At 39.7% G+C, this 25,500-nt stretch overlaps 1 protein-coding gene across 10 annotated transcripts in view; it reads left to right on the top strand.

The window, feature by feature from the left end:
* The first annotated feature begins 13,880 nt into the window (after positions 1 to 13,880).
* LOC141599222 (nuclear pore complex protein GP210-like) overlaps positions 13,881 to 25,500 on the top strand; it is a 35,671-nt gene continuing 24,051 nt past the window's right edge. For 4 of the 10 annotated variants that reach the window (XM_074419172.1, XM_074419170.1, XM_074419171.1 and 1 more), the window contains exons 1-6: positions 13,882 to 14,221; positions 15,170 to 15,435; positions 16,084 to 16,249; positions 16,332 to 16,556; positions 17,994 to 18,340; positions 18,772 to 18,952. In XM_074419172.1, the coding sequence (XP_074275273.1) occupies positions 16,430 to 16,556; positions 17,994 to 18,340; positions 18,772 to 18,927 (630 nt within the window). In that variant the 5' untranslated portion in view covers positions 13,882 to 14,221; positions 15,170 to 15,435; positions 16,084 to 16,249; positions 16,332 to 16,429 and the 3' untranslated portion in view covers positions 18,928 to 18,952. The other 6 variants (XM_074419175.1, XM_074419168.1, XM_074419178.1 and 3 more) reach the window with 6 other exon arrangements.

Below are 25,500 nucleotides of genomic sequence, written 5' to 3'. Positions count from 1 at the left end.
CATATACCTCAACTTCTTTGTGCATCATGTCATGTAGGAGTGTAGTCGCGGTGCGTTGGTATGTAGCTCCGGCGTTGATCAATCCGAATGGCATTACTGTATAGCAATATGTTCCCCATTGGGTGACGAAAGCGGTCTTGTGCATATCTTCCATGGCCATCTTGATTTGGTTATATCCCGCATATCCATCCATGAAGGATAGTAATGCGTGGTCTGCAGTATTGTCCACCAATATGTCAATGTGAGGTAGAGGGAAGTCATCTTTTGGACTTGCTTTGTTTAAGTCCCTGAAGTCAACACAAACACGGATTCTCCCATCCTTTTTGGGCACAGGTACTATGTTGGCTACCCAGTCAGAGTACTCGGAAACTTTGATGAACCCGGCTTTGAATTGTTTATCCACCTCTTCCTTAATCTTTAGAGCCCATTCTGTCCTCATTCGTCGAAGCTTATGTTTCACAGGTTTGAAACCCGGCTTAATAGGAATTCTATGTTCGGCGATATCCCTGTCGATCCCTGGCATGTCTTTGTAGGACCAAGCGAAAACGTCTTTGAATTCATTTAGGAGGTCTAAGAAATCGGCCCTTTCGGTAGAGCTCAAGGTAGTCCCTATCCTAAGTTCTTTGGGTTCTAATTCGGTTCCTACGTTGATGGGTTCGGTGTCCTCTATTACTGGTCCCCCTTCCCCTTCCTGTAATATTTCTTTGGCTACGTAGGGAGGTATTTCGGTCAAGTCTGGGTCTTGGTCATCCTCAGTATCATCATAAACAGAATTGCACTCGAAAGAACACAGAGAGTAAGCGGAACCTGATTTATTCATATTAAGATTTGAGTAAAGTTGAAACAAAGAAGCCAACTGATCCATGGTCAGTGGCGGCAAAGGAACAGTAATTGGAGCATTTCCCGAACTACTGTGACTACTCGAGGCTAAGCTAGGAGAAACGAAGGGAGTGGGGATGACAACAGGAGTAGACTCTCTAATGACTTCTCTAGACTCCGACTCTGACTCCGACTCCGACTCCGACTCGAACTCGTCGTCTTCTCGGTTCTCCTTTGAACATCTCTCCTTCTCCAAAGAGTGAGCTTGAAGAGTCTTCCTTGGTTGTTGGTCCATTTGATAGATTTTCTCCATCCTTTCGCTACTTTGTGTCGGTTTACGTGATTAACGCGGTGGGGTTGAAGCGATCGTCTTGAAGTATCATAGTAATGATCTCATCCTCGCGCCCTAATGAATCGGTCCTCTCCAAACAAGAGGCTAACAGCTTGTTCGTCGAAGCAAGGTGCTTGACGGGTTTTGACGGTAGGAACCGTTTCGGGAGGAATGAAGTAGCAATCGTGAAAGATCTCGATTCCGGCTAACTTCCTCTCGAGATAATGCCAAGGTTCGGGAAATCCATGGAAGAGTTCTAAACTTCCTTCTTGAACGAAGTACCCATTTAGAGTGGGGAGATATGGTCTCATTTGGACTCCCACGTGTTTGCGATTTTGGACTTGAGCGAGCATTTCGAGAACTTCTTCAGCTGTGGGTTTGTATCCTAATCCAAGTGGTATCCTTGTCGAGTTGCCTTTCTTGTATGGTGCGAAGGTGTTCTTTCGGATTGGGTTCAAAGGCATTCCAGGGAAGTATCCCTGAGATTTGAGTATGTGGTTGACCACCAAGTTTGAGTAGGGATTATAGTATAAGGGTGCCAACTCACTTTCTATGACGCTCACACTTTGGAAGCCCCCAAGTTCGTATATGGGATCCGCAAGGACTTGGTTGTTTGATTGCTTCTCAATTATCGCCTTGATGGGTGACGAAGTGATCGTCACAACTTTGCCATTTAGTGGGATCTTGATCTTTTGGTGGAGGGTGGATGTTACCGCTTTGGAAGCGTGAATCCAAGGCCTTACCAAAAGTATGTTGAATGAAGCTTCGATGTCCACTATTTGGAAATTAGCTTTTCGCTCGATTGGTCCCGTGGCTATGGTTAGGCTAGCAAGTCCAACCACTTTTCGTCGTGTACCGTCATATGCACGTACACCCTGATTGGTGGGAGTCCAATCCGACTCCTTCATGCCTAGTTTGTATGCCGTTTTGGGTATGACGTTGACCATGAGCCATCATCTACCAAAGTCATTGGCACATTCTTCTTTAGACAGATGACAGTGATGTATAGAGCAAGGTTGTGACTAGCGCCAAAAGGTGGCAAGTCTTCATCTGAGAAAGTAATAGGATTACTTAGCCTCGGTGGTTCTTGGAAGACCAAGTTGACTACATCTTCAGGAGTGGAGTTATGTGCTACATTCAATTTGGCCAAGGCTTGCAGTAAAGCTTGGCGATGCGGAAATGAGCTTGCCACTAGTTGCCAGACTGAAAGATTAGCCTTGGTTTTCTGTAATTGCTTGAGCAAATGATCAGTGGGGTCGTCTTCATTGTCATTTGGTGTGATGACGTTGGTTGGACCGTTTTGAGTAGTGCTTTGATATGGACGACCCGAACGAGTTAGGTGATCCACATCTTGGTCTTCACCATTTTGGACTATTTCCTTGACTAAGGAGTTTTCAATGAGGTATTCGTCTTCATCGTTATCGGCCCAAACCCCGTTGACTGTAGCTAGTTCCTTCATTCTCATGATATCATTTTCTAGTCGTATGATTTGATCGACTAGTCCATCGACCACGGCGACTACTTCTTGCATAGTGGCATTTTGAGAGAAGATCAATGGTACACGTTCTTTAGGTATTGCATTGGGATTGCGTAAGGTCGTTACCATGTTTTCTAATTCCCACACTTGTCTATCTACACTCCTTGCCCATGCGATGAAGTCGGAAATGGTAGGGGAGATAGTAGAGTAGAGCCTTTCTTTCTTAATTGCATGAACTTCGTTTTCGGTGGGAGAAATGAGATGTGAGCAATCTAAGGTAGATTCGTCACTTGTAATCACTAGAACTCCAAGAGGATTCTGAGTGTTGTTGGGCTTACCTCCTGGTGGAATTGGAAGTCGACCATCTTCAATCATATCTTGAAGCACGTGTTTCAACTTGTAGCATTTTTCTGTGTCGTGCCCTTTGCCCCTATGGTATTCACAGTAGGAGTTTTCATCCCAGAATTTGGACTTCTTTTCGGGTTCGGGAGTAGGTCCAATGGGTTGGAGTTTACCTTGCTTCATTAGCCTTTTTAGAGCGTTGGAGTATGTATCCCCAAGGTTTGTGAACTTCCTTGGTGGGCTAGTTTTCTTGGATGGCTCGAGAAGGTTAACTTCGTCGGTTTTGCTAGTAGAGCCGTAGGAACGACTTGTGGACCCTTGATATCCTCGACCTACCGTTTTGGACAAGAGTCCTTTGCGGATGTCATCTTCAATTCGTGTCCCTAGTACGGTTAAGTCCTTGAAAGTCTTGATGTTTTGGTATCTCAAGTGACTGGCATATATGGGCTTGAGATTATCCACGAACTTTTCCACAAGAGTGGCCTCATCCGGGCGTTCAACTAGTTGAGTACTAGTCTTCCTCCACCTACTTAGGAAGTCGGTGAACCCTTCTTTGTCATTTTGGGTAAGAACCTTTAGGGTACGCATGTTGACTTGGATCTCGGCATTATCCGCGTATTGTTTTGAGAATTCGATCGCGGCGTCTTCCCAAGTAGCGACCTTTTTGTGATCCAAAGTGTAGAACCATTGCTTTGGAATGGTGTCAAGAGATGAAGGAAAGATCCTTAAGAACATCTCGGGTTTGATGCCTTTGATAGACATGTAGTCCTTGAAGGCGCGTATGTGGTTCAAAGGGTTCTCATGTCCTTTAAACTTAGGGATATCCGTCATGCTAAAGTTGGTAGGCAATTTGGAATTGACGGCTTCATACTTGCGATTGTTTTCCCTATAGATGTCATCCCCCTTAAGGTACATCAATTGCTCCTCTAGGTATTGGAGTCTTTTCTCACCAAGTTGTCCCTAGGGCAGGATTCTCATCTTTAGACTCGTCATCAGAAAATTGTAGTACTTCGCCTTTAAGGGGAGGCAATCTTCCCTCTACATCAAAGATACGGCCTTCAATAAGTTCGAGGCGGTCGTAGGTTTGTTCTTGAGTGATTTGCATTTGGGCTATCGCGGCTAGGATTCGATCACTACTTTCTTGAATTTGCTAGGGGTTTGTTTCATCACTTGACCCAGGCATCTTGGAAACTGGATAAGAGATCGGCGACGAATCAAAACACGATCGACTATTCTATCACACTTGCTAAAAGAAGAAAAGTTTTGACTCGTGAAGTGGGTGTGTGCCACTTGTGTTGAGTGAGTTTTGAAGAAAGACAAGGTCTTTGAAAATGTGTGTCCTAGTCAACTGTAGTGTAGTTGCAGGAGTGGACTCGAAGTGAGGTTTTGAAATGGGCTTGCGGCCCGAATTTTGACTTGACAAACGGACAGAGTTTTGACCGGATTTTGCGCTAATTGAAGGCCCTTTTTCGAAAATCTTGTTTGAAAATGAGTTTTGATTTTTTTGAAAATTCGTCATGGTTTTGTTTAGAAGTGGTGATCACGTAAGGTTTACACATTTATACAAGCATTATAACGGGATGCTGAGTGCATTTAAAAGGGTTTTGGTTTAAGAGGGTGGGTTGCCATACCGAACCATCAAACCCGAAGTCTGTGGAGAGGCTCGTGCCAAACAAGAGTAAGGCCGATTCCTAGTCCATTCCCTCGAGTAGTGAAGGCCCTTGATACAAACAAGAGTAAGCATCATGGTATGGATGACGTCAATCGCTATCCATCCTTAGGCCCAAATAAGAATTAGGACCGTTTAGACGGGACAATTGGTCGAATGGGTTGGGTTGGGCCTAGGAAGGCCGAATAAAACGGTCTAGGAAGACCGAGTTATGAAAACCGACAATTGTCTTGTACAAACTTATTCCCTAACCTTGTTCAAGTTTCACCCTAGCTACACGTAAGTGTATCTCCCCAGCGGAGTCGCCAAACTGTGGACAGGGGGCCGCCCACGGGGGCGCTTGGTGAGAAACGGGGACAAGCGTTTGCATTTTGTATGGAGTCGCCACCAATTTTATGGGAAATTGGAACCGTTCGAATACCTCGTGTCATGTCAAGACACAAAGTAAAGACATGAACACTAAGCAATCGTTGCCCTTAGCATTCTATGTCTAGAATGACTCTCGTGGATGCCAATGAACACGGGTGTTCACGAAGATCTGGAGTAAGGGGTGAGGGTACGTATTAGGAAGCTCTTTTGATCGAACACCTAATCCCGCCCGCCTCGATAGCGGCCTCTACTAATGATTAGGGAAGTTATTCGTACTTGATATATCGTCGGCTATATGCATGCAATGCAACATCCAAGTTTTAATCCTAGCATGTGAGAATTAATACTAAGTCGGTTGAACAATTAATTAGGCATACAATTGGGTCGAAGTTGGATTTAAGTCAAATTACATGTGAAAACATACAAGGGATAAAACGATAAAGATTATAAAGATAGAAAATTACAATAATGAAAATTACAATAATTACAACGGAATAGACGATTTATGTCGAAAACACCCTTAAAACGAATAATTTGAGAAAAAGGAATAAGAGAAATAAAAGAAAGGATTAAATAAATTAACGAATAGAAACCAGGTGACATTACGAATATTAGTTAAATAATTACGTAGGTTAATTAAACTAAGTCAAGGCAGAAAAGGAGTTCAGGGACATAACTCAACCTGGAACAGGCGCAGCAGAGCTGCGCCCTCTGGAAGAGGCGCAGCAGTTGCTGCGTCTGTTCCAAGGGTGAGTTCTGGCTGTGAAGCCGGAACTGCAAATCGTTAATGTTAATTGTTAATTTTAATGGATCGATTGATGATATTACTCGGATAGAAGTGATTAACAGGATTATTTACATATGAATGGGTCGTAAAAACAGTAAAACATGGATGAGACGGAATTAAACGGATTAATTACATGAAGGGACGATGTTAATGAATGAGTCCTCTATTAAGATCAATTAATTAGGCTAAACATGATGAATATACAATGAATTAACAATGAATACGGATGCAAATATACCAACAATGAATTCCAGAAACTCAATATGAATGAATTGAATCTCTAAAACCCGAATTGAATATTAATAACGAAAACCCGCAAATATTGATTATAAGGGATTTAAGTCGGATTTATGATGATTAAATACATGTGAATTAATGATGATTAAATATACACGTGAATTATTAAACTATCATGCGAACGAATTGACGAAATACGAACAGAAACAAATAAGAAAGACGAATTACAGAGGACGAGGAAGAAGAAAAGAAGCGAGAATGCAGCGGCCTCACGAAGAGGCGCAGAGAACTGCGCTCCTTCAAGAGGCGCAGATTCTTGCGTCTTTTCTCGACGTCATCTGTTTATCGGAAATCCGCAAAAAAGGTTTTTAAAGCACGGTTTTAGAAATCGGTTTTAAAAGATGTTTTCGACATAAACCTTACAACGATGATACGAAAAGTAAAATACAACAAATAAAGAGAGTATACACCCTCAGACTTACATGTTGACGGAACGAGATGAACTAAGTATCGACTAGTGAATGCTTGACGCGAATGCAAAGAGAGTGCCCTCGTAAGAGGAAAACGATTGAAATAAATTGATTAATTAGATTGATTATTGTGGAGTTGGTCAAATTGGTCGGTCATGCAACGGAGAGGCTGGTACCCGGAAAGATCCGAGCTTACGTGGTCGGAAGTCCAAGCACGTAGGCGCCAATTAGTAAGAACGAAGTCTAGAATGCAAAGGGAGAAGAGAAGGGCGGACACTCGCGTGAGAAATATGAGGAACGAAAGCTCATATTTATACTAATCACACGAAGGAGTAGGGTTTCGGAGACTCTTTGGAAGTGAATCTCGGAAAGATATAAAAAAGATACGTAAATCATGCAAAGAAGGGCCTGGGAAGAGGCGCAGCAGCCACTGCGTCCCTTGGAAGAGGCGCAGCACCTGCTGCGTCTATTCCCAGGAGGTTTCCTCCTGCTGAAGAAAGATTTCCGCGTTTGAGTTATGGTAGGACGGAAATAATCCGATTATCTTGTGAATATTACGGAATATTATTTGCCAAAAGATAAAATTGGTGAAATATGGAATAGAAATATCCGGAACATTCCAGAACATTCTGACTCGGGATTTAACAAACTATCGAAAAATGGAGACGGTTTTTGACCCGGACTCCGAATGTACTCTAATTACTGCCAAAACGACCGTATCCGGACGTAGATGACAACTAAGAGGTTGACATTAATATTTGAGCAATCACTTGACGATAAACTTACGAACTGTCACAAATCGTTCCGCGAATCAAACATGCGGCCCAATCATCACCGGGTGGTTTGCGGGAGGTGCAGAAACGAGGTGTCTACACCTTCCCGTCCTTATCAAGCCCCAACCTCTTTAAGGTCTTCTCGGACAGATCCCGGCCAAATCGGTCTGCAAGAAATCAAGCAAAAGTTACATATAGGAAGCGAAACAAAGCTCTAAAACAGGGATACAACAGGCAAAGATGGGCCTCACACCGACCCCACTCACCCTGATTGAGGGCCGGTATGAGGCCGACGCGCAAAAAGCGCTCATCCTGAAGGATAATCGAGTTGGGGGCAGCCATCCCTTCTCGGCGTCAAAAAGTCGCACGCCGTTTTCCTCCGCAAAGAAGAGGGACCATCGAAGCGTCCATCTTAACTTTACCCCGGGAAACACATCTATCATATTCTTCCCGGTTCTCACACCGCAAGTAAACAAGGCTCTGGAAGGACCGAGGCAATGGGTAGTCCTCAGGCACTTGGACGTACACCCACCGCCGTTGCCAGTCCTTACAAGAGGTAAGCATGGACACGGAGACGTAGCCTGGCTCCGTCTGCACGCTGTACCACCCCACTTTACCGGCGATCGAAGGCCGTAGATGGTGAAGGCGGCGGAATAAGTTTACTGTTGGGATCTCCCCCCTAAAGAGACAAAGCCACACAAAGCCGACTATCGTCCTCATGGCCAACGGATGCAGTTGGGCCACAGCGACGTTCATAGCTTTGATGATGGCCATGACGTGTTCATTCAAAGGAAACCGGAGCCCATACTCCAGATGCCTGATATACACGCCGATGTGACCAGGGGGAGGGCAACAGACCGCCTGACCCTCCTCAGGGATAACGATCTTGTACCCATCACCGAAGGAGAAATGGCCTTTGAAAAGAGTCCCGCGAAACAGTGGCGAATTTATTAGTCCAGCGCGATCAAGACCGATTGTGCGAGCCTCGTCATGATCCGGGACAGACGGCCTCTCAACAACGAAAGAGTCCTCTCACCATCGAAGGAGTCCTCTCATCATCATCGATCATCATCCTCATCCTCCCACTCCTCCGAATTGATGGATTAACTACGGGAGAGGGGACCTAGGACCCCAAACCTTATCGGGATGGCCTCTAGTATCCCCTCCCCATCAAGACGCGACGTGAACCCCCGGCGCCGAAGCGCTAATCCCAAATCACGAAAGACATGATAGCAATGATTATTTAACAAGAGAAGAAAGGAAATTTGTTTGTTTACCTTAAAGAAAAACACTCGCCGGAGTAGCAACCCTGAAAATTAGAAGACAAAGAAGGCCTTGGAAGTTTAGAGAGAAGAAAATTTTGGAGAATGAAATTGGTGGCCAATTTCACGGAACAACTGCCCTATTTATAGGAAAAAGCCCATAAAGAAGGACCAATCGAAATGACCCATGAAGCGTCGGCCAATCGGCGAAAGCGGACACGTGTCGGACATGCAACCACGAAATGTCAATCGTCGCAACAGTTAAACGTCAATCAACGCAACAGTGATCAAGCGTCTTCAACACGCCCCTTCATATCTCTGCCTATTCATTTTCCTCAACAAATTCCTGGGTATCTGTTCTCCGCCGGCCACATGATCAACCATGCTAGGGAGCACCGGCCTGGGGGCAATCAAAAATAACCGGCACTCTCAACCCTGGTCTCGGCCAGCGTCACTTTCTCTTCCACATCGGATGCCCTTTACACATCCATGCGGAGGGGGGATATATATGGTACGGCCTAATAAGAACCAGGCCGAGATAGAAGAAGCCGATATAGGAAAGTTTCAGAAATTACTTTCGCAGAATATACGCTCAGCATACATCGGAGCCCATACCACGGCATAGACTACGCTGGGGGCAAATTGATGGGGCATATTCTCGCACCGCCACCAAGTCAACATATCGAGCAAGGTCAAAGATATCCACAACAAGTCAACGACTTAGACAGTCTAGCCGATGCAACCCATCGGCTGTCACTGGGGTCTCGGCGACAACCACCAGTAGGGACACATATCCGCGTACTCATATCCAAGACCCTCGGCCGGCCTGCCATAGGTCCATCGGCTGAGGGTAGAACGGTCTTTCCACCTGCTAGCCACTTGGCCACTACGTGACAAAAGGTGAAAGCCTATAAATACTCCTCAACCTTCATTGAGGAAAGGATCCATAAATTAACCTAAGAATCACTATTCATCTGGTAATATCTTCCTTATCTCTCTACAATATATCCTTAGTCAGGTAATAGCAACTTATCCCACTAAGTTCACTGACTTGAGCGTCGGAGTGAGTACGCTTGGCACCAAGCCAAGCCCTCAGTTCGTTCATTGTTGCAGGAGAGGCCGAGAGGAACGATAGAGACGCGAGGAATCCAACTCGAGACATCATTCTACAAGCCACGGGTGGTAACAATACTTGCTCTGGAATTACACCCGGAACAGAATTAAAACATTTGGATATCCGATCCGATCCGAAACTATAGTTTTCTAGTATAATTTCGAGAAAATAAAATTTCATTTGATACAACAACTTAATTAATATTTAAAATATTAGAGAAATATCTAGGTAGTACTTAAATTTTATGTCGAGAACATTGGAATCAGAATACTAAAGAAAATCATCATGTAAGACTATGAATATAATCGTGGTTCAAACTTACTTTTAAAGTAAATTCAAAAGTATGGACATCCGATGGATATCCGCATCCGATCCGATTATTTGGATACCCGAACATTGGATATCCGAAACATTTGGTTTGGATATTGGATATCTAACTTCAAGATTTCTAATATGGATATCCGATCCGAACTAGCACTTTGGATCAAATACCCGATCCGTACTCTGCCCTAGTGGGTACAATTAGGGTTAGGGATAAATGGGCTGGATTAGTTAATGGGTTAGTATTGGGTCCTGCTATACGTCGTCGACAATTTACTAATTATCGTCGACCAATAATGTAAATTTCCAAGTTTGCCCTCCATAACATAACTCCATTTCCGTCTCACTAAAATGCAATTTCCGTCTCACTAAAACACAAGTCAATTTCCGTCTCACTAAAATCTTTCAAACAAAAAAAAAAGACGGTTTTTAAAAAAAAAAAAAAAGCGGGATTTGTAATTAACAACATGAACGAGAACTTAGCGATTATCGATTACCGCACCAAAAATTAATCTAAGTCAGAAAATAATTTTTAAAAAAAAAAAAAATATTTCCGGACGAAAAACATTTTCGTCCAGACCAAGGTCCGGACAAAGAAAATTTTCGTCCAGACCATGGTCCAGACAAAAAAAAATTTCCTCCAGATTTTTTTTTTCGGGACGAAAATATTTTCCGTCTGGACGAAAAAAATTTTTGTCTGGACCATAGTCTGGACGAAAAAAAATTTTGTCCGGACCTTGGTCTGGACGAAAAATTTTCTTCATCCAAACCCTTTTTCAACAATTTTTTTTTTTAAAAAAAATTATTAATTTCCGTCTTAAATTAGTTTTGGGTGCGTGGATCGATAATTAAAATAAGTTTTAATAAATTAAAAAATTAAAATAAAACGAACTATCCCCGAACGGGGTTTATTAGTAATTATTAATTATTTTTTTACGAAAACAAAACAAGACGGAAAAAATATAAGGGGGAGTGTGAGGGAGGGGTAGTTTTGGAAGTTCATTAAAATAGTCGACGATAATTAGTAAATTGTCGACGACTTTTAGCAGGCAGGTTAGTATTAGTGTTAATTGGTTGGGTTAATAAGGTGGGTTAGTGTTTGGGTTAGGAAATAAAGTGTGGGTATAAATTGTAAAAATAAGAAAGAAGTAAGGATAGAATGGTAATTGTATAGATGAAAAAGTTACTAAAAAAGGAAAGGGGAACATTACCTGAAGAATCCGTTTCAGGAAAGAGGGAACATTATAACGACTGGGAGGGAGTAATAAAATGTCATCACGTTTGTAAGTTTGTTTACAAGGTTCTTATGGTGGTGGTCTGGTTGGCTTGTTGCTGAGCGGGGTGACCCTCGTTAATAAACAGATCGAAAGGATTTAACGAATGACATGTATGGACTTTAGATCGTACTTGAGGTGATCATGAGCCGAGTCTGGTTTGAATTAGGCCAACTTTGGAGACATAGGCACATAGCCAAATATATAGGCCGGTTGGAGCAGATAGGTTGCCGGCCTATTTAACCACCACAATCCTGGCCTTTTCGGGCTGAAGCGGGGGTTTTGACACCTATTGTACCATTAAATTGGGTTGAGTTTGGGCTAATGGGTCTGTGACTCATTTTCACACGACAAACTTAAAATTACATGAGATTTAATTGAGTTGAGTTTGGCTTAAATAATCTATGACCCATTACATGTGACACAAACATGTATTCAATCTGACACAAAGTTTAATTGGATGTTTTCATGATTGAAGAGTTTTAATGTTGTTGAAGATGGTTAAAGTTTCAATACCAGAGAGAAGAAGAGAGAATTAGGTTTACTGTATTTTTTTTTGTGAAGGGCAAACAAATGGAAAGTGTGGTGTAAAAAGTACTATAATGAGTAAAATATGTACTGCGAAAATAAATTGCGAATATTTATTATTGGGTGATAAATGATACAATAGGTCTCACTTGTAACGGATATATCCGTCACAAGTTTGTGACATATCAAGTATCACCTACATTGGTAGATAAGACATAAAGTAGAGTGCATAGAGAGTCACAAAATAGATTTGTCTTTATCCTCCCATGTGAGTTTTATTTGACCCGTCGCAAGCTTGTGACGGATATCGGTCGTCACAAATGAGAATTTGTGTAAATGATAATGTATATCAACTCATGTTCGGATTTTCTTGTATTTATAACCCAAAACGTATATTTTCACAAGCTCATCCCCTTTAGACTAAAAGAATACGGTGTTACTTTTTCACATACGAACCTTACTCTTTCACATACATTTTTTCATTAAATATACATATGATACCCTTTTTCCTAAACCTAAACAATTAGTATCTTTCTCCCCTAAAATGAATCTAATTGCTCTAAAAAGTTAATTAATGAATCGTAATTCTTCAATTAGTGAAGTAATTAGTTGAACAATTATTAATTTATTTTGTAGAAATTATTAGGATTCATTAATGAAATTAATATGGTTACTTGTTTATCTATTACTTGTATATATTATCAATTAAGGTTTATGATTGTTGGTGGTGCATTAGAGGAAGGCGTCGTGGTTACGGTGGTGCGTTGGTTGAAGTTTTGTTGTGAATTGGCAGTGGTGAAGGTGGTGTGTCGATGGTACTTGGTAGGGATGTTGGTGCGAATGCCAGTGGTGACTGTTGTACGGTGCCGTTGGTGGGCATGTATGTCTACTAAATTGGACGCCTGATATTGCGTTTAAGAAGATTATGCCATTCAGCATTTCAACAGATATAATTACATTCCCTTACATTAATGATTGCAATCTACTTCATTAATGATTACAATCTAAAAATAAGGACATGGAAGTGGAAGAGTGCAAACCTTCGCAAGCATCTAACAATCTTGTACCGTAAGCTACTAAGCTTCGTTAGTCAATTCGTAATGCTATATACAAAAAATATCAAAGCAATCCAATCACTCTATCCTCTCGAAATGCAGGGTGGTCGGACAAGAATAGTGGGGTAGTCGGACAAGGGGAGCAATGCGGGATAAGGGTAGTTGGAGAAAGGGGAAGTCGAGATCGACTGGACCGGTCAAAGTTAAACTGGTCAGACGAAGTGATTACCGGATGAAGGTAAAGGGAAGATGGGAGAAAATCATTGTTGTGTGAGGGAGGCAAAAAAAAATGAGAAGGGCAAATTGGTAAAATGCGTATGTGAAAGAGTAAAATGCGTATGTGAAAAAGTACAACCCAAAGAATAACACATCTATACTATTCCCGCTCATCTTTCCCCCATAGAAAATATTTTCTTCTAGAATATTCCTTTCTAATATATTGTAGTCAAAATATTTTAGTCAACTCATATATGAAATATTTCTACTACAATATTCTACACAATTAATTAATAATAATATTGCCGTCAATCACTATGCCCCATATATGGAATATTTTTGATGGTTATGTTTTATATATAAAAGTACATTTACATTAAATTAAATTCATATTCAATTTATTAAAATAATATTAACACTAAATCTCTAGAATTAACCTTTATAAAATTACCGTGCTGTAGCACGGGTTGCTATACTAGTAAATAATACACAATAGGGAGCCTTTATGTTAAAGAAATATGAACTTTACTTGAAAGTATTGAGTTCATAGGGCAATCTCCTTCGAGGTACTGAAGGCAATTTAATGGGTTGACCCCTCCCAAGTTTGGCTTTTTCCTTCGCAAGAGTCAGGAATCGAACCCCTGACCACTTGTTTAAGAGACGAGAGCCCTTTCCACTCACACCAACCAATTTTGGTATGTATAATCCTATTTGTGATTTGTGATTCTCTTATTAATAGATGTAATGGTTTCCAATTTAACTATACGAGTTTTTGTACATTTGATACGGGTTTTATATCAGACGCATATAAGCAAAGAAACCATATTGAAACAATTTTTAACAATAACAACTCTTGCAAATAACTAGTCCTCGATTAAAAAATCAAACCCCTCCCAAAACCCTCAACTCACTTTCCCCAATTAAACTCAATTGAAAATGCCTTAATCAGTTAGTTAGGGTTCTTCATTTCTGGAATTTCTGGGTTTCAATTCAGTTAATTCACAATGTTACTCCATACTTCACTACTTCTCGTCTTTATATTCGTGCTCAGTACACTCAACAATGGCGTCCAGTCTCTGTCTGGACCTCACATTGCTGACGTCAACATCCTTTTACCCCCTAAAATGACGCACCCTGTTGAATATCGTCTTCTTGCTAGTGATGGTTGCTTTAAATGGTTCGTTTCGTTTTTGTTAATTGGTTTAATTAGGTAGTTAATGTTTAATTATTGTTTTAATTAAGTGTTTGTTTTTGAACTGTTAGGGGAGTGTTTAATTTATCTGCTCTAATTCGATTGGAGTTTACTGTGTTTCGGTTGATGTCGATTGGTAGTTGTAAGACTGCGTACATTTGACACCACTTAGCGCTTTAGCGGGGTTATTGGGGAGCTGGGTTTATAGTATCAGGGTAATATTGTTGATGTTAAGCTACGATTGTCGAATAATGTTGATGTTAAGTGTCGGTTTTCAGGCCATTTTATTAGCTTCTGTTAATAATTAGCTAGGTTGGTGCTTGTGGGTGAGCTATTTTGTTGTGCATTAGCTGGAGTGGTACTCGTTGTTGCTCTACAATAATGGCCTGCTATAAGCCTATGATTGGGTTTCTTATTCACTTAATTCTAGTGTTGAGTGTTTTATCGACATTTCTACATTTAGGGTTTGTGATTAATGGCATTTATTGTCATTTTTAGTGGCAGCAACACCGTTATAACAATGGCTCAGATTTGGGCGGGGAAGGGGGGGGGGATTTATGCAACCTTAACCCTCTGACAAAACCACAAAGAGGCTGTTTAGGATAACCATGATGAAAAGTGAAAACTGCATTGTAATATGGAACGTCGAACGACACTCTGCTACGTCATAGTACGTGAAGTCGTGAACCGTAGACTGGTTTAGTGAGGCACATTTCTAGTGCCTGAAAAAGTAAACCAAGCAAGCAGGTTTGCTATATTTGGGTTTTTGAGTATTTTTGCTGTTTAGATTGCGCGCCTGTTTTTTTTCCGTCTCTCCTTCTTTCGCCATCAGCATGTCCCTGTGTAAATATATATATATTGAAGCTAATAGACTTTTGAGGAGGAGAGAGATTTGAAGTTTTTAATTATCTTTTTTATTTTGATTTTTAATAGGTCATGGGATCATCACGACATCTTATCTGTTGTGCCTGAGTATAGTGAAAGCAATCATTGTTCAACTAGTGCTCGGCTACAATCAATTGCTCCTTACGCTGGACGAAAGGAGACAGCAATCTATGCTGCTGATGTTCTCACAGGAATGGTTGTTCGCTGTAAAGTGTACATTGATATGTTTACCAGGATCCAGATTTTTCACAGCTCGGTTAAACTTGATTTAGATGGTCTTGCGACTTTGCGTGTGCGTGCTTTTGACAGTCAAGGTAACTTTCAAATGCTGATGATGCAGTGGTTTCCTAATGCAGTCACTGCACATGGTCGCTCTTAGGTCTTTGCAGCTTTTATGTGATAAGTTGCCGACTACTTGATAAAATTACTACTTTGCATACTTGTTTCATGCGTGTAACTGTTTTAAAACTTAGAATCACAAGTGGATGCTACTTATATATGAACTATTTACATACATTGTAGTCTCCTCGAATTGGAAGTTTTTTTTTATCTCATGTTTCTTTAAAAACTGTAATAATACTTTCGTTTTCTGTTATCTTAGTACCTCCTCTTTCGCAATGTTATTACCATCTGACTTTATACGGTCTCGAACACAGTAATTTGACCATATTATCTCACATTAATGTATTAACTTTTTTTGTTAATATATTTTTGGGGATTTGTTTTCTGGTAACTAATGTAAATATCTTTGTATCATATAATACTTTTTTTTTTTAAGCATTTTCACAATCGAAGTGTCACTATTTCACCTTAAAATGGGAAGAAGGTTGTTAAACAGATGAATTATTTGATAGTCTTATGTTTAGTTTTTTGAAGTTATAGTCTTATGTTTAGTTGATCGCCTGTAAATTTGCATTGATACTATCTGGACATATGGTATTCACCTAAGATTTGCTCTGTAGAAAATGTATTCTCCTCATTGGTGGGGTTGGGTTCGTGTGGCAGCTGATGCCTGAAAGTGATGGGTCACCTCATCACCTTGTTCACGTCCCTCTGAGCGATTCTCCCTTAAGCGACTGCAGTGGGTATTGTGGCGACCTAGAAATTCAGACAAAGTTTGAAGATAGTGTATGTCTACCAATCTTCCATGTTCAGTAGAGGTCTAGTTGTTTTCTGTGAATTTTTAATCTAATATAAAACTTCTGTGCAGGGGGTGCATTCAGACCTCTTGGTAGTCAAGGGAAGTAGGGAACTAAAATAGGCCAGGAAGTTGTCTCGGTTCGCTTGTTTGAAAGAGAGTATGATAGCATGACAGATAAGATTCATTTGACGGTAGCTGAAGCTATGTCACTGGAACCTCCGTCTCCGGTCCTTGTTCTTGTTGGTACTGCACTGCCTTATAGCCTTAAAGTCATTCGTGGCAACATTCCTCAAGGTTCTTTTTCTTATCTAACTTGACCATGTTGTTTCATGGCTCATCTGATGGCCGAGACAAGAAGGAATATGGCAGTTCTTTCCGGTCACATAACTATTCACACTCGGCCTTTCATGATTTCATCTATTGTATGCCACGACCTTCTTACATATTGATTTGTGTGGTATTTTATGTTTGTTACCGACTTACTGTGATTATGATGTGGAGATCCCCTAGATTATTGCAAAGCATGGAAATGTGGCCGGCATGTTACATATTGATATTTCGATAGCGACAACCAATAGTTCAAAATATCACCTATACAGCCGCGATATGTTTTTAAAATTATAGCCAGCCTGACTTGGCCTTGTTACCTTGGAATTGTGTCTTTTAGTAGGTATTGGGATCATTGTCTTAAGCTAGGAGTGAGTGTTGGCAATACAGTGACTGATGTTTGACCTTCATTAGAGAGGGAAGCCACCACTGATCCAACCATTGGCTGCCACCAGCGGAAACACTACTGAGTAGTGCAAAAATCATTTGTTAGGTTGTAGATTTCAACGAGCTTTTATTTTGTTTGGCTTTTGGTTGAGTGGTTTGGAAGGAGGCTCTATGGTTGGTGATGGAGAAGAAGTAGCATGGGCGTTGGCAAGTGGCTGGCAAGGGAATGATGTTTCTGGCTAGGGGAGGAGAGATAACGATGGATGTTGCTGAAGAGAGGTGAGGGAGGAGCATCCTGAATTGCTCATCATGGGTTGCTTATGTGTGGGTGATGAGGGGAAGGATCGGAAGGTTGTCGGCAACGAGAGATGACAATAAGATTGTCGGCTATAAGGAGGGAAACAAGGTTGCAGATGATGAAGAGGAACAATACCCGCACGAAGGAGAAGAGATTCGGTGGTCTCATGGTGGTTGACTGTGATAATTAAGTGGTTGGGGAGGTGCGACAGGTGTGGGAAGGAGAGGTGGTTGTTAGGGAGGGGAAAGGAGGGGGATGACTAATGGTGGGAGGAGGTTGGGGAGGGTTTTAATTGGGTTTGGGTTATTTAATTATAAGTGTTAGGCTTAATAAGGATAATTTGGTGGTCATTTTACGAAAAAGCCTACCCAAAGAGGACAGAAATGAAAAAAAATGTCCCAAAAAGGAATGTTGGGAGGGAATATTATGGATTGGAGGGATTACCTTTTATTCTTTTCCCTTCCCTTCTGCTCTTCGTTCTTCATTTTCTTTGTTTCAATCACACTATGGAACAAACACGCTTTAAGAGTCTACCTCCACTTTTGCAAGATGTGCCTCCGAATCTAAATGCTTTCACATATGATCCTTGTAGCCTGTTCTTTGGCCTTTATTGGTCCATTGTAAAATATGTAAGCATGTATGCATAGTTTCTGCAAGGAGGTTATCTTTTGATTCCTTTGATAAATTGTTTCATGACAGTGAGGTTTTTTGTCCTTCAGTGGTGCCTTTACCTTCTCCATTTCACCGTTGGTCTTCAACAAATTCATCTATCGCTCAAGCGGATTATTCGATGGGCATAGTCCATGCAATGAACCTTGGTGAAACAAGTATTGTAGTTGAAGATATCAGGGTTGTTGGACATGTCCAGATATCATCTCTGAATGTAGTCGTGCCAGATCATATTTATTTATTCTTGTCACCTATATCTATAAATGGCGGTCCTTTGGAGGGGGCAGAACCCGTAGTGTCAAATGGCCGTTGGTTCGTTGTTATTGGCAGATATTATCTTGTTGAAGTGAAGGTGTTTTCCCGAGGGCCTACGGCTCGAGTGATTCATACTACACCGGTACTTGTACTTTTCGTGTTCTCTTTCGTCTTTGGTTACTAATATATTTTCTTAAATTTATCTAACAATTAAACATGTGAATATTATTAGATCAAGCCGAAATTCTGCATTCTGTTTTTTCTTACAGGACGTGCTTGTATATTTTAAGATAACTCTCCCATCTATTGGTGGTTTATTATTTTCATGATATTTGTTTTCTCATTCCTTTTATTAGTTCATGTGAACACGTATACGAAAATATTTTCACCTTTTATTTTATTCTTATATATGTACCTTATTCTTCATTTGTGAGCACTTGCGTTGCCCAATATTTAGTAGTCAGAGAGATTGATTCTGACTATCCAGTCCCATGCCTTAAACTAGTAACCTTCCCTTTCTATCTCGGATTATTATGTGATACATATGAATTATGCTAGTGCATCTGAATGCAGAATGAAAATGTGAAACTGGATTATTATGAGCCGGAGTATTGGAGAAATTTTTCGGTGCCAGATAGTACTTCTGCGAATTATGGGTGGCAGAATTCAAGAATGCTGGAGCCAATTGCACAAGGACTTGGAAAGTTGTCAGCTTCTTTAACTTACTAATACCAGTCACCCTGAAAAAGAGGAGGTGAATATTTCTTTACTGTCGTTCTATGTTCTCCTCATATTGACACACACTAATGGGCACATTAAAGTGCTTCTATTTACACATTTTTTTCTTGGGTCAGTCCAGAATAAAATTTATTAGTAGGGGAAAAGAAGAAAAGCATACAAGCAGAGTGTATGAGTTTCCAAAAACTTCGAGTACCCAAATATATAACAAGATTCACTGTCAAACTTCACAGAGGAATCCTCTCTTAAAGGAGGGTGCCTTGTAATTAAGTATTAAAGAATGTGTGCTGTCAAGGGTATCTGAGTTTCAAGTTCTCTAGTATCACAAAATAAGAGGCAACAAGTGCTCATGACGTGTAGATGTAGTTGGTTGACTCTATGGCAAAAGACCTACTACCATACTGTCAAACCTATTATAGAAAGAAAATTTGGATTTGTATATTAGGAATTTGGGATCAGAGATTACTTGACACAATCACGGTCCTAATGTATCCTCCAATATTTTCTTTTTCTTTTTGACAAGTAAGATATAAAATTAATTAAGTGACATCAAAAGGATAGCATAGAGGTGATGTCATATACAAAAAAGACATCATGGGTGATGGATACTTGTGCTTTCAAACTATCGCTGGTAATATCTACGATAATAACAAGGGTCAGGTTTCCATTTTGGTGAAACATATGGTTCCGAGTATATCAAAGCTTCAAAAAATGAAACGTGGAACTCTTGGGACTCATAACAGACTAATGTTTTTGAAATGGATCTTTAAGGGTGGATCCTTAAGATTTGTGTTTCGGATCTCGAGTCAACCTCATTGGGCCAGGTGCGGGTTGGGTTGGGTTGGTTTTGCTAGGTATACCAATATTTACCAACAACTAACAATTTTTGAAGTATTGTTTGTTGCAGCCAAAATAGTACTTCCTCCGTCCCGGTCATTTGTTGTCCTTTAGTTTTGGCACAAAGACCAAGGAAAGGGGAGGGAGCCAATGACTAAATGACAAGTGGAATAAATTGAGTGTGAATGATTAAATTACTCATCAAATTCAATCTTAAAATAAAAAGGACAACAAATGACTGAGACACCCAAAAATGGAAAAGGACAACAAATGACCGGGATGGAGGGTGTACTTTTTTTTAGGATTAATTAATGAGAATAATCCATACTTTGAGTGCCCTTCCTATAGTACTCCTAACTATGTTTTAACTCACAATAATCCTAAGTATCCCACCTCCTTCCCTGATTGAACTTGGTCATCCTTATTACCTGATGAAACCGGTCATCTTCTTTGCTATTCTTTATTTCTCTCTTCTGGAACCATTTTTCTCTCTCTCGCTCTCTCGCTCTCTCTCTCTTTCTCTCTCTCTCTCTCTCTCTCTCTCTCTCTCTCTCTCTCTCTCTCTCTCTCTCTCTCTTCTTCTTCTTCTTCTTCTTCTTCTTCTTCTTCTTAATTGTACCTGTTCTTTATTTCTCATTCCTTCTTATTTATTTTCTTTTAAACAATGAAAAAGAACTCCTCATATGCAAGTTCAAGTGATTTAAAAGTGATTAATGGTGTTTTATGCAAGCAAATTTTCATATTTGACTCCATCTTCAACCACTTGCTTCAAAAGCCGGATCTAATCAATCATATCTCTTTTCTCACCATATCATTCCAAAAGTAAAGTTCACAATATCACCAAAGTAATCCGTATTACAAACAATTGACAAGAATGGCGGAATAATCAATAAAACTTATAAAACCGCCCATATATCGTCTCTAAATATAGTAAGCCGGAGCTCCAAACCTATACTAAACAAACCACATCAGTTGGAGGCTCAAACTGGCCAGAATTTTTGAGAGTTATGAATTGTTGTTCGGCGTGTGGTTGAGAAAGGCGCTGAAGCTGGTGGACCGTGGTGCTAGGCGTGACTTAGAATATTTCTCGTAGTTGGGAGTGTGGTGGTGATGATGGGTTCGTTGTGGTGTGCATCGATATGATGGCGCAAGCCTATATTCTACAGGCATATTAATGCGGGAGGATTTGATTATCTCTGTTCTCTCAAGGAGGCCATTGTTGAGGAAGTTAGATGTGGGAAAATAGTCAACAATTTTAGATGCTTTGTTTCTAGACTTTCATTGACAGAGAAAAACCTTCAATTTAAGAAATGGAATTACTTTCTACAATTTGATAAATGAAGTTGTTCTGCACAATTGATGATGATGAATGACGATAATGGCGATGGATTAGGCGTTGAAAAGGGGAAGAGTTATGAAAAATATTGATAACAAAGAGTAAAAGATGTGTTTATGTTCAGCAGGTAAAGGAATAGGAAAATAAATAGACATGTGATCATTTAACAAAGGTTACCGGTTATTTAGGTAGCAGGTCATTTGGGTGTAATATGGGAAGGAAGTGGGATAGTTAGGATTATAGGGAGTTAAAGCGTTGATTGGAGTGTTATAGGAAGGACACCCATAGTATGGATTATTCCCATTAATTAATCCTTTTTTTTATGGGATGCTTTTTTTAAAAACAGTAAATGACACAGGGGTAGCTTGAAATTACCTCAAGTCTATCGATTTTTTCCTGACTATAAGTAGTTATGTATATAATAGATTAAAAAGTGCATTTTAACACATCGATTTTGTTTTTTTTGGTCCGTACGTCTATCGATTTTGTGATGAGACTATTATTAAACTACCTCAAGTCTTCATCTACTAGTTCAATAGTAATGACACGAAGATTTTCACTTATGAAATTGATAGGAGTTTTGTAAGACTTTATTATCAAGTAGTTTTCACTTATGATAATATATCTAAATATGGAATGATATAGGGATTATTAGTCTCGTAAAATTATGGTTGTGAGCTACTCAAATCAACTTAATAATAATTTAAGTAGTTTGCCTTAAAACTCTCAAATAGAGTTTATTAATAATTCTTAAATTGGGATATGATGTTAATACACTGATTTAATTTAAACTAGATTTAAAGCCCGTGCGATGCACGGGCCTAGAAATAATATCGTTTCGTTTCATTTTCCTTATGTCCGACAATAGATACTATCATGAAAGAAAATGAGTGTGGCAATTTTTTTAAATCAAGATTTAATCTAAAATAATTAAACCTTCATTTAGACTCAAAAAAGTTGAACTAAACTGAATTTAATGGAGCCAAAGTGTCAAACTATGCTGAACTGAATGAAGCTAAACTGAACAGAACTAAACTAAAGTAAGTCCATGTTTTTTCGGCTGAAAATAATTGAACTGAATGGAGCTGATGAAGTGAACTAAAGTAAGCAAGTGTTGAACTGAAATAAGGCCCTGTTTTTTTTTTTTTTTTTTTTTTTTTTTTTTTTTTTGGGTTGGGGGGGGGGCTAAAAGAGTTGAACTTAACTGAATTAGTTTAAATTGTGAAGAGATTAGTTGTACTTAAGTGAATGAAAGTAAACTAAAGTGAATGTAGCTAAACTAATTGTGAAGAGATTAGTTGGGTTCCTTATGTTGATGATGACATGCCCATTTGATTTGTGCTATCTTAGTTTACCTTTTCAGGATTAATGATTAAATCAAGCATGGATTAAGAAGTGTTGAAGTTGTTAATCATCTCATTGTATTGAGTCTTAGTGTCATCTAATGTACAAGCGAGAAAGTAGAGTATCTTAGAGTAATAGAAACAGATCCGATCATTTTGCTTTCATTAGTAAAAACAAATTTGGTTGGATTGTTGCCATAATTCGTAAAACTTGAAGCCCTTTTTATCTTTCAAAATCTTCACGTGACTCTTATTTTTCAAAGATAAAATTTCAGATTTTATTAGGAGTTGGTCTTCAACAAAGAGTGGTTTGAATATTTATTAAATTTAAAATGTTTTCTCTTTATGCAAATTCAACCCTTTGGTCTTTTAGAAAACAAGAAATGCTTTTTGCCATATTTGTGTTAACTTGTTATCACGTGACTTGTCTCACATCCTTTGTTTTCTGAAATTGCATGAGCTTTTAAGGATATCTTTCAAACACTCTTTCTCTATTCTTGCCTTTGCAAAAGAGCCCTCTTTGGTGCAAGTTTTGGGTGGTTGCAAATGCCCTTCACATGTGTGGTCTTTGACCCTTCAAAACCCTAGCAACCCCTTCACTCACCTTCTCTATATAAACCGTGCATCTCCTTCATAAAATCTCAAGACTTTTCTGAAATAATTTTCCAACTTTGCAAATTGTTTTTTTAAAGCTTAAAAATCGTGTTTATTTGCAAAACCTTTAAAAGTCTTCAAGTTGTTACGATCGTAGCTCTATCATTACTTTATAATACTAAACTCTCTTGCTTATGAATTGTTGATCTTGTAAAAGTTGTCCATCTCTATTCTTTGTTAAGAATGTGTTAGTGGAAACTTGATCCTTTAACATTCTAAGTGTGTTAGTAGAGTTTAGGACGGAGTAGTCTTAACTCTTGGCAACCGGAGTAGGTTGCGAGTTAGCTTGTCATAAGAACGGAGTAATTCTTGTACTAACTTTACAACCGGAGTAGGTTGGTGTCTTTTATTGTAAGGGTCTTTTAGTTGTCGGAGTAGATCACTAAAAGAAAGCAATAAAAAGGTAGATTGGACGTAGGCACTTGAGTTTCTTGCCGAACCAATTCAAAAATCTCGTGTTTCATTGTCTTACTTTATTTCCGCTGCAATTTATTTTGTTTGTTTGTTTTGCTTTGCTAAACCTTCGAAGTAACAGTTCATCATACTGTCACATTTGGTTTGCAGTCGTATTCCACAAACTGAGACAAATAGCTACAGTCAGAACGATTGTTACTTTCATACTTCAGCAAACATTCATCGTGATACTTGTTTAGTCTTTCAATATTATTCAAAGTATCTCCTCATCTCTTTTGTCCTCGTAACTCACTTTAATTCAATAAAGTTGAAGTTATAAATTTTTTAAATAGTACCTACTTCACCCCCTCCCCCTCTTAGGTACTTGAATCCATAAACTCAACAATTGGTATCAGAGCCTCGTGTTCTTGATCGAGGCTAATCGCCTTAGAGTTTGATTCGTGGGTAATGGATTCCGAGAAACACTCCAAGATCCCGGTCTTTACCGGTTCGAATTTTGGATGGTGGAAACTCAAAATGGAACATTACATCAAAAGTATTGATTATCAATGTTGAAACATCATCCAAAATGGACCTCTCGTCATTGAGGAAACCGATATTCTAAACGGTTTCACCAAGACAAAAGAGGAAAGAAATTACAATGAAAATGACTTCAAGCTTGCCGAAAAAAATTCCAAAGCAATGTCGATTCTTCAACGTTGTGTTGGTGAGGGGGAAGTTAGTCGAATTTCCGGGTGTCCTACGGCAAAATCTATTTGGGATTCCCTTGTACTTGCCTATGAAGGGACGTCCCAAGTAAGAAAACACCGTATTGACCTTCTCATGCAACAATATGAGATGTTTAGAATGTCAAAGGCGAGTCTTTAAATAGTTTCTCTTCACGTTTTTCTTGTATTATTAATGAACTTAAAAGTCTAGGAAGGAATTTCGAGTCCGAGGACATCATTCGAAAAATCCTTCGTAGTCTAACCCCTAAATGGCAACCTAAAGTCACCGCCATAGAGGAAGCTAAAGATTTGTCAACCTTATCTCTTCATGAACTAATGGGATCACTAATGGCTCACGAGTTTAACCTCGATAAGCATTCTAGTGAGTCATCAAAGGGAAAGAGTCTCGCCCTCACATCCTCTCCAAGTGATGGAGAAGATGAGGAGGAAGACGAGTTTGCTATGTTCACAAGGAATCTAGCCGGGTTGGTCAATGGTCAAGGAAACAAAAAGGTTCACTAATAATTACTCGAAAAAACGCTTTCCTAAGAAACGACCTAACTCCACCGTGGGATGCTTTAAATGTGGTGATAAAACTCACCAAATTAAAGAATGTCCCAAGTGGGAAGAAATCAAATCAAAGAAAAGAAGAGAAAAGGTTAAAAAAGACTATAAACATAGAGTCATGAGTGCTATTTGGGGAATGTCCGACTCCGAGGAAGATGAGGAACTCATCGAGGAGGAACTTGAGGCTAAAATGTGTCTTGCAAATCATGGTAAAGAAAAAGTCTCAAAAACCTCGAAACTTGAACACTTAAGATGCCTCATGGCTAATCCCGACGATTCCGACTCCGATTCCGACAACGAGGTAAATCATCTAAAGGCCAAGGCTAGAACTTACTCCAAAGAGAAAGTATGTAAGCTTCTTGACCAACTCTTTGATAAGTGTCGGTTTCAAAATGATAAGCTTGAGGTAATGCAAAATGAGATTGAGGAAATTGCTCAAGAGAACTTTAATCTGAAAAATGAACTAGAAGCAACAGATCACGTCAACTGTCACATCCGAGGCTTATGATGAGGTTAAAAGAGTCAACAAGTTAAACAAACATTTGACTAAGGAACTAGAACGTCTTAGGTTGACCCCCACGGACGTCTCTGACCTTGAAAATGTCAACACTACCTTGGTGATGCAAGTTTCCTCACTAACCAAGGAACGTGATGATCTTTTGAAGGACAAAGATGCTCTTGAGAATGAGATCTACGATCTTGTAGT

The sequence above is a fragment of the Silene latifolia genome, chromosome 9 (assembly GCF_048544455.1).
Source record: "Silene latifolia isolate original U9 population chromosome 9, ASM4854445v1, whole genome shotgun sequence".
Taxonomy (NCBI): domain Eukaryota; kingdom Viridiplantae; phylum Streptophyta; class Magnoliopsida; order Caryophyllales; family Caryophyllaceae; genus Silene; species Silene latifolia.
Note: the sequence above shows the minus strand (reverse complement) of the source record. Positions and strands in the feature narration are given on the sequence as shown.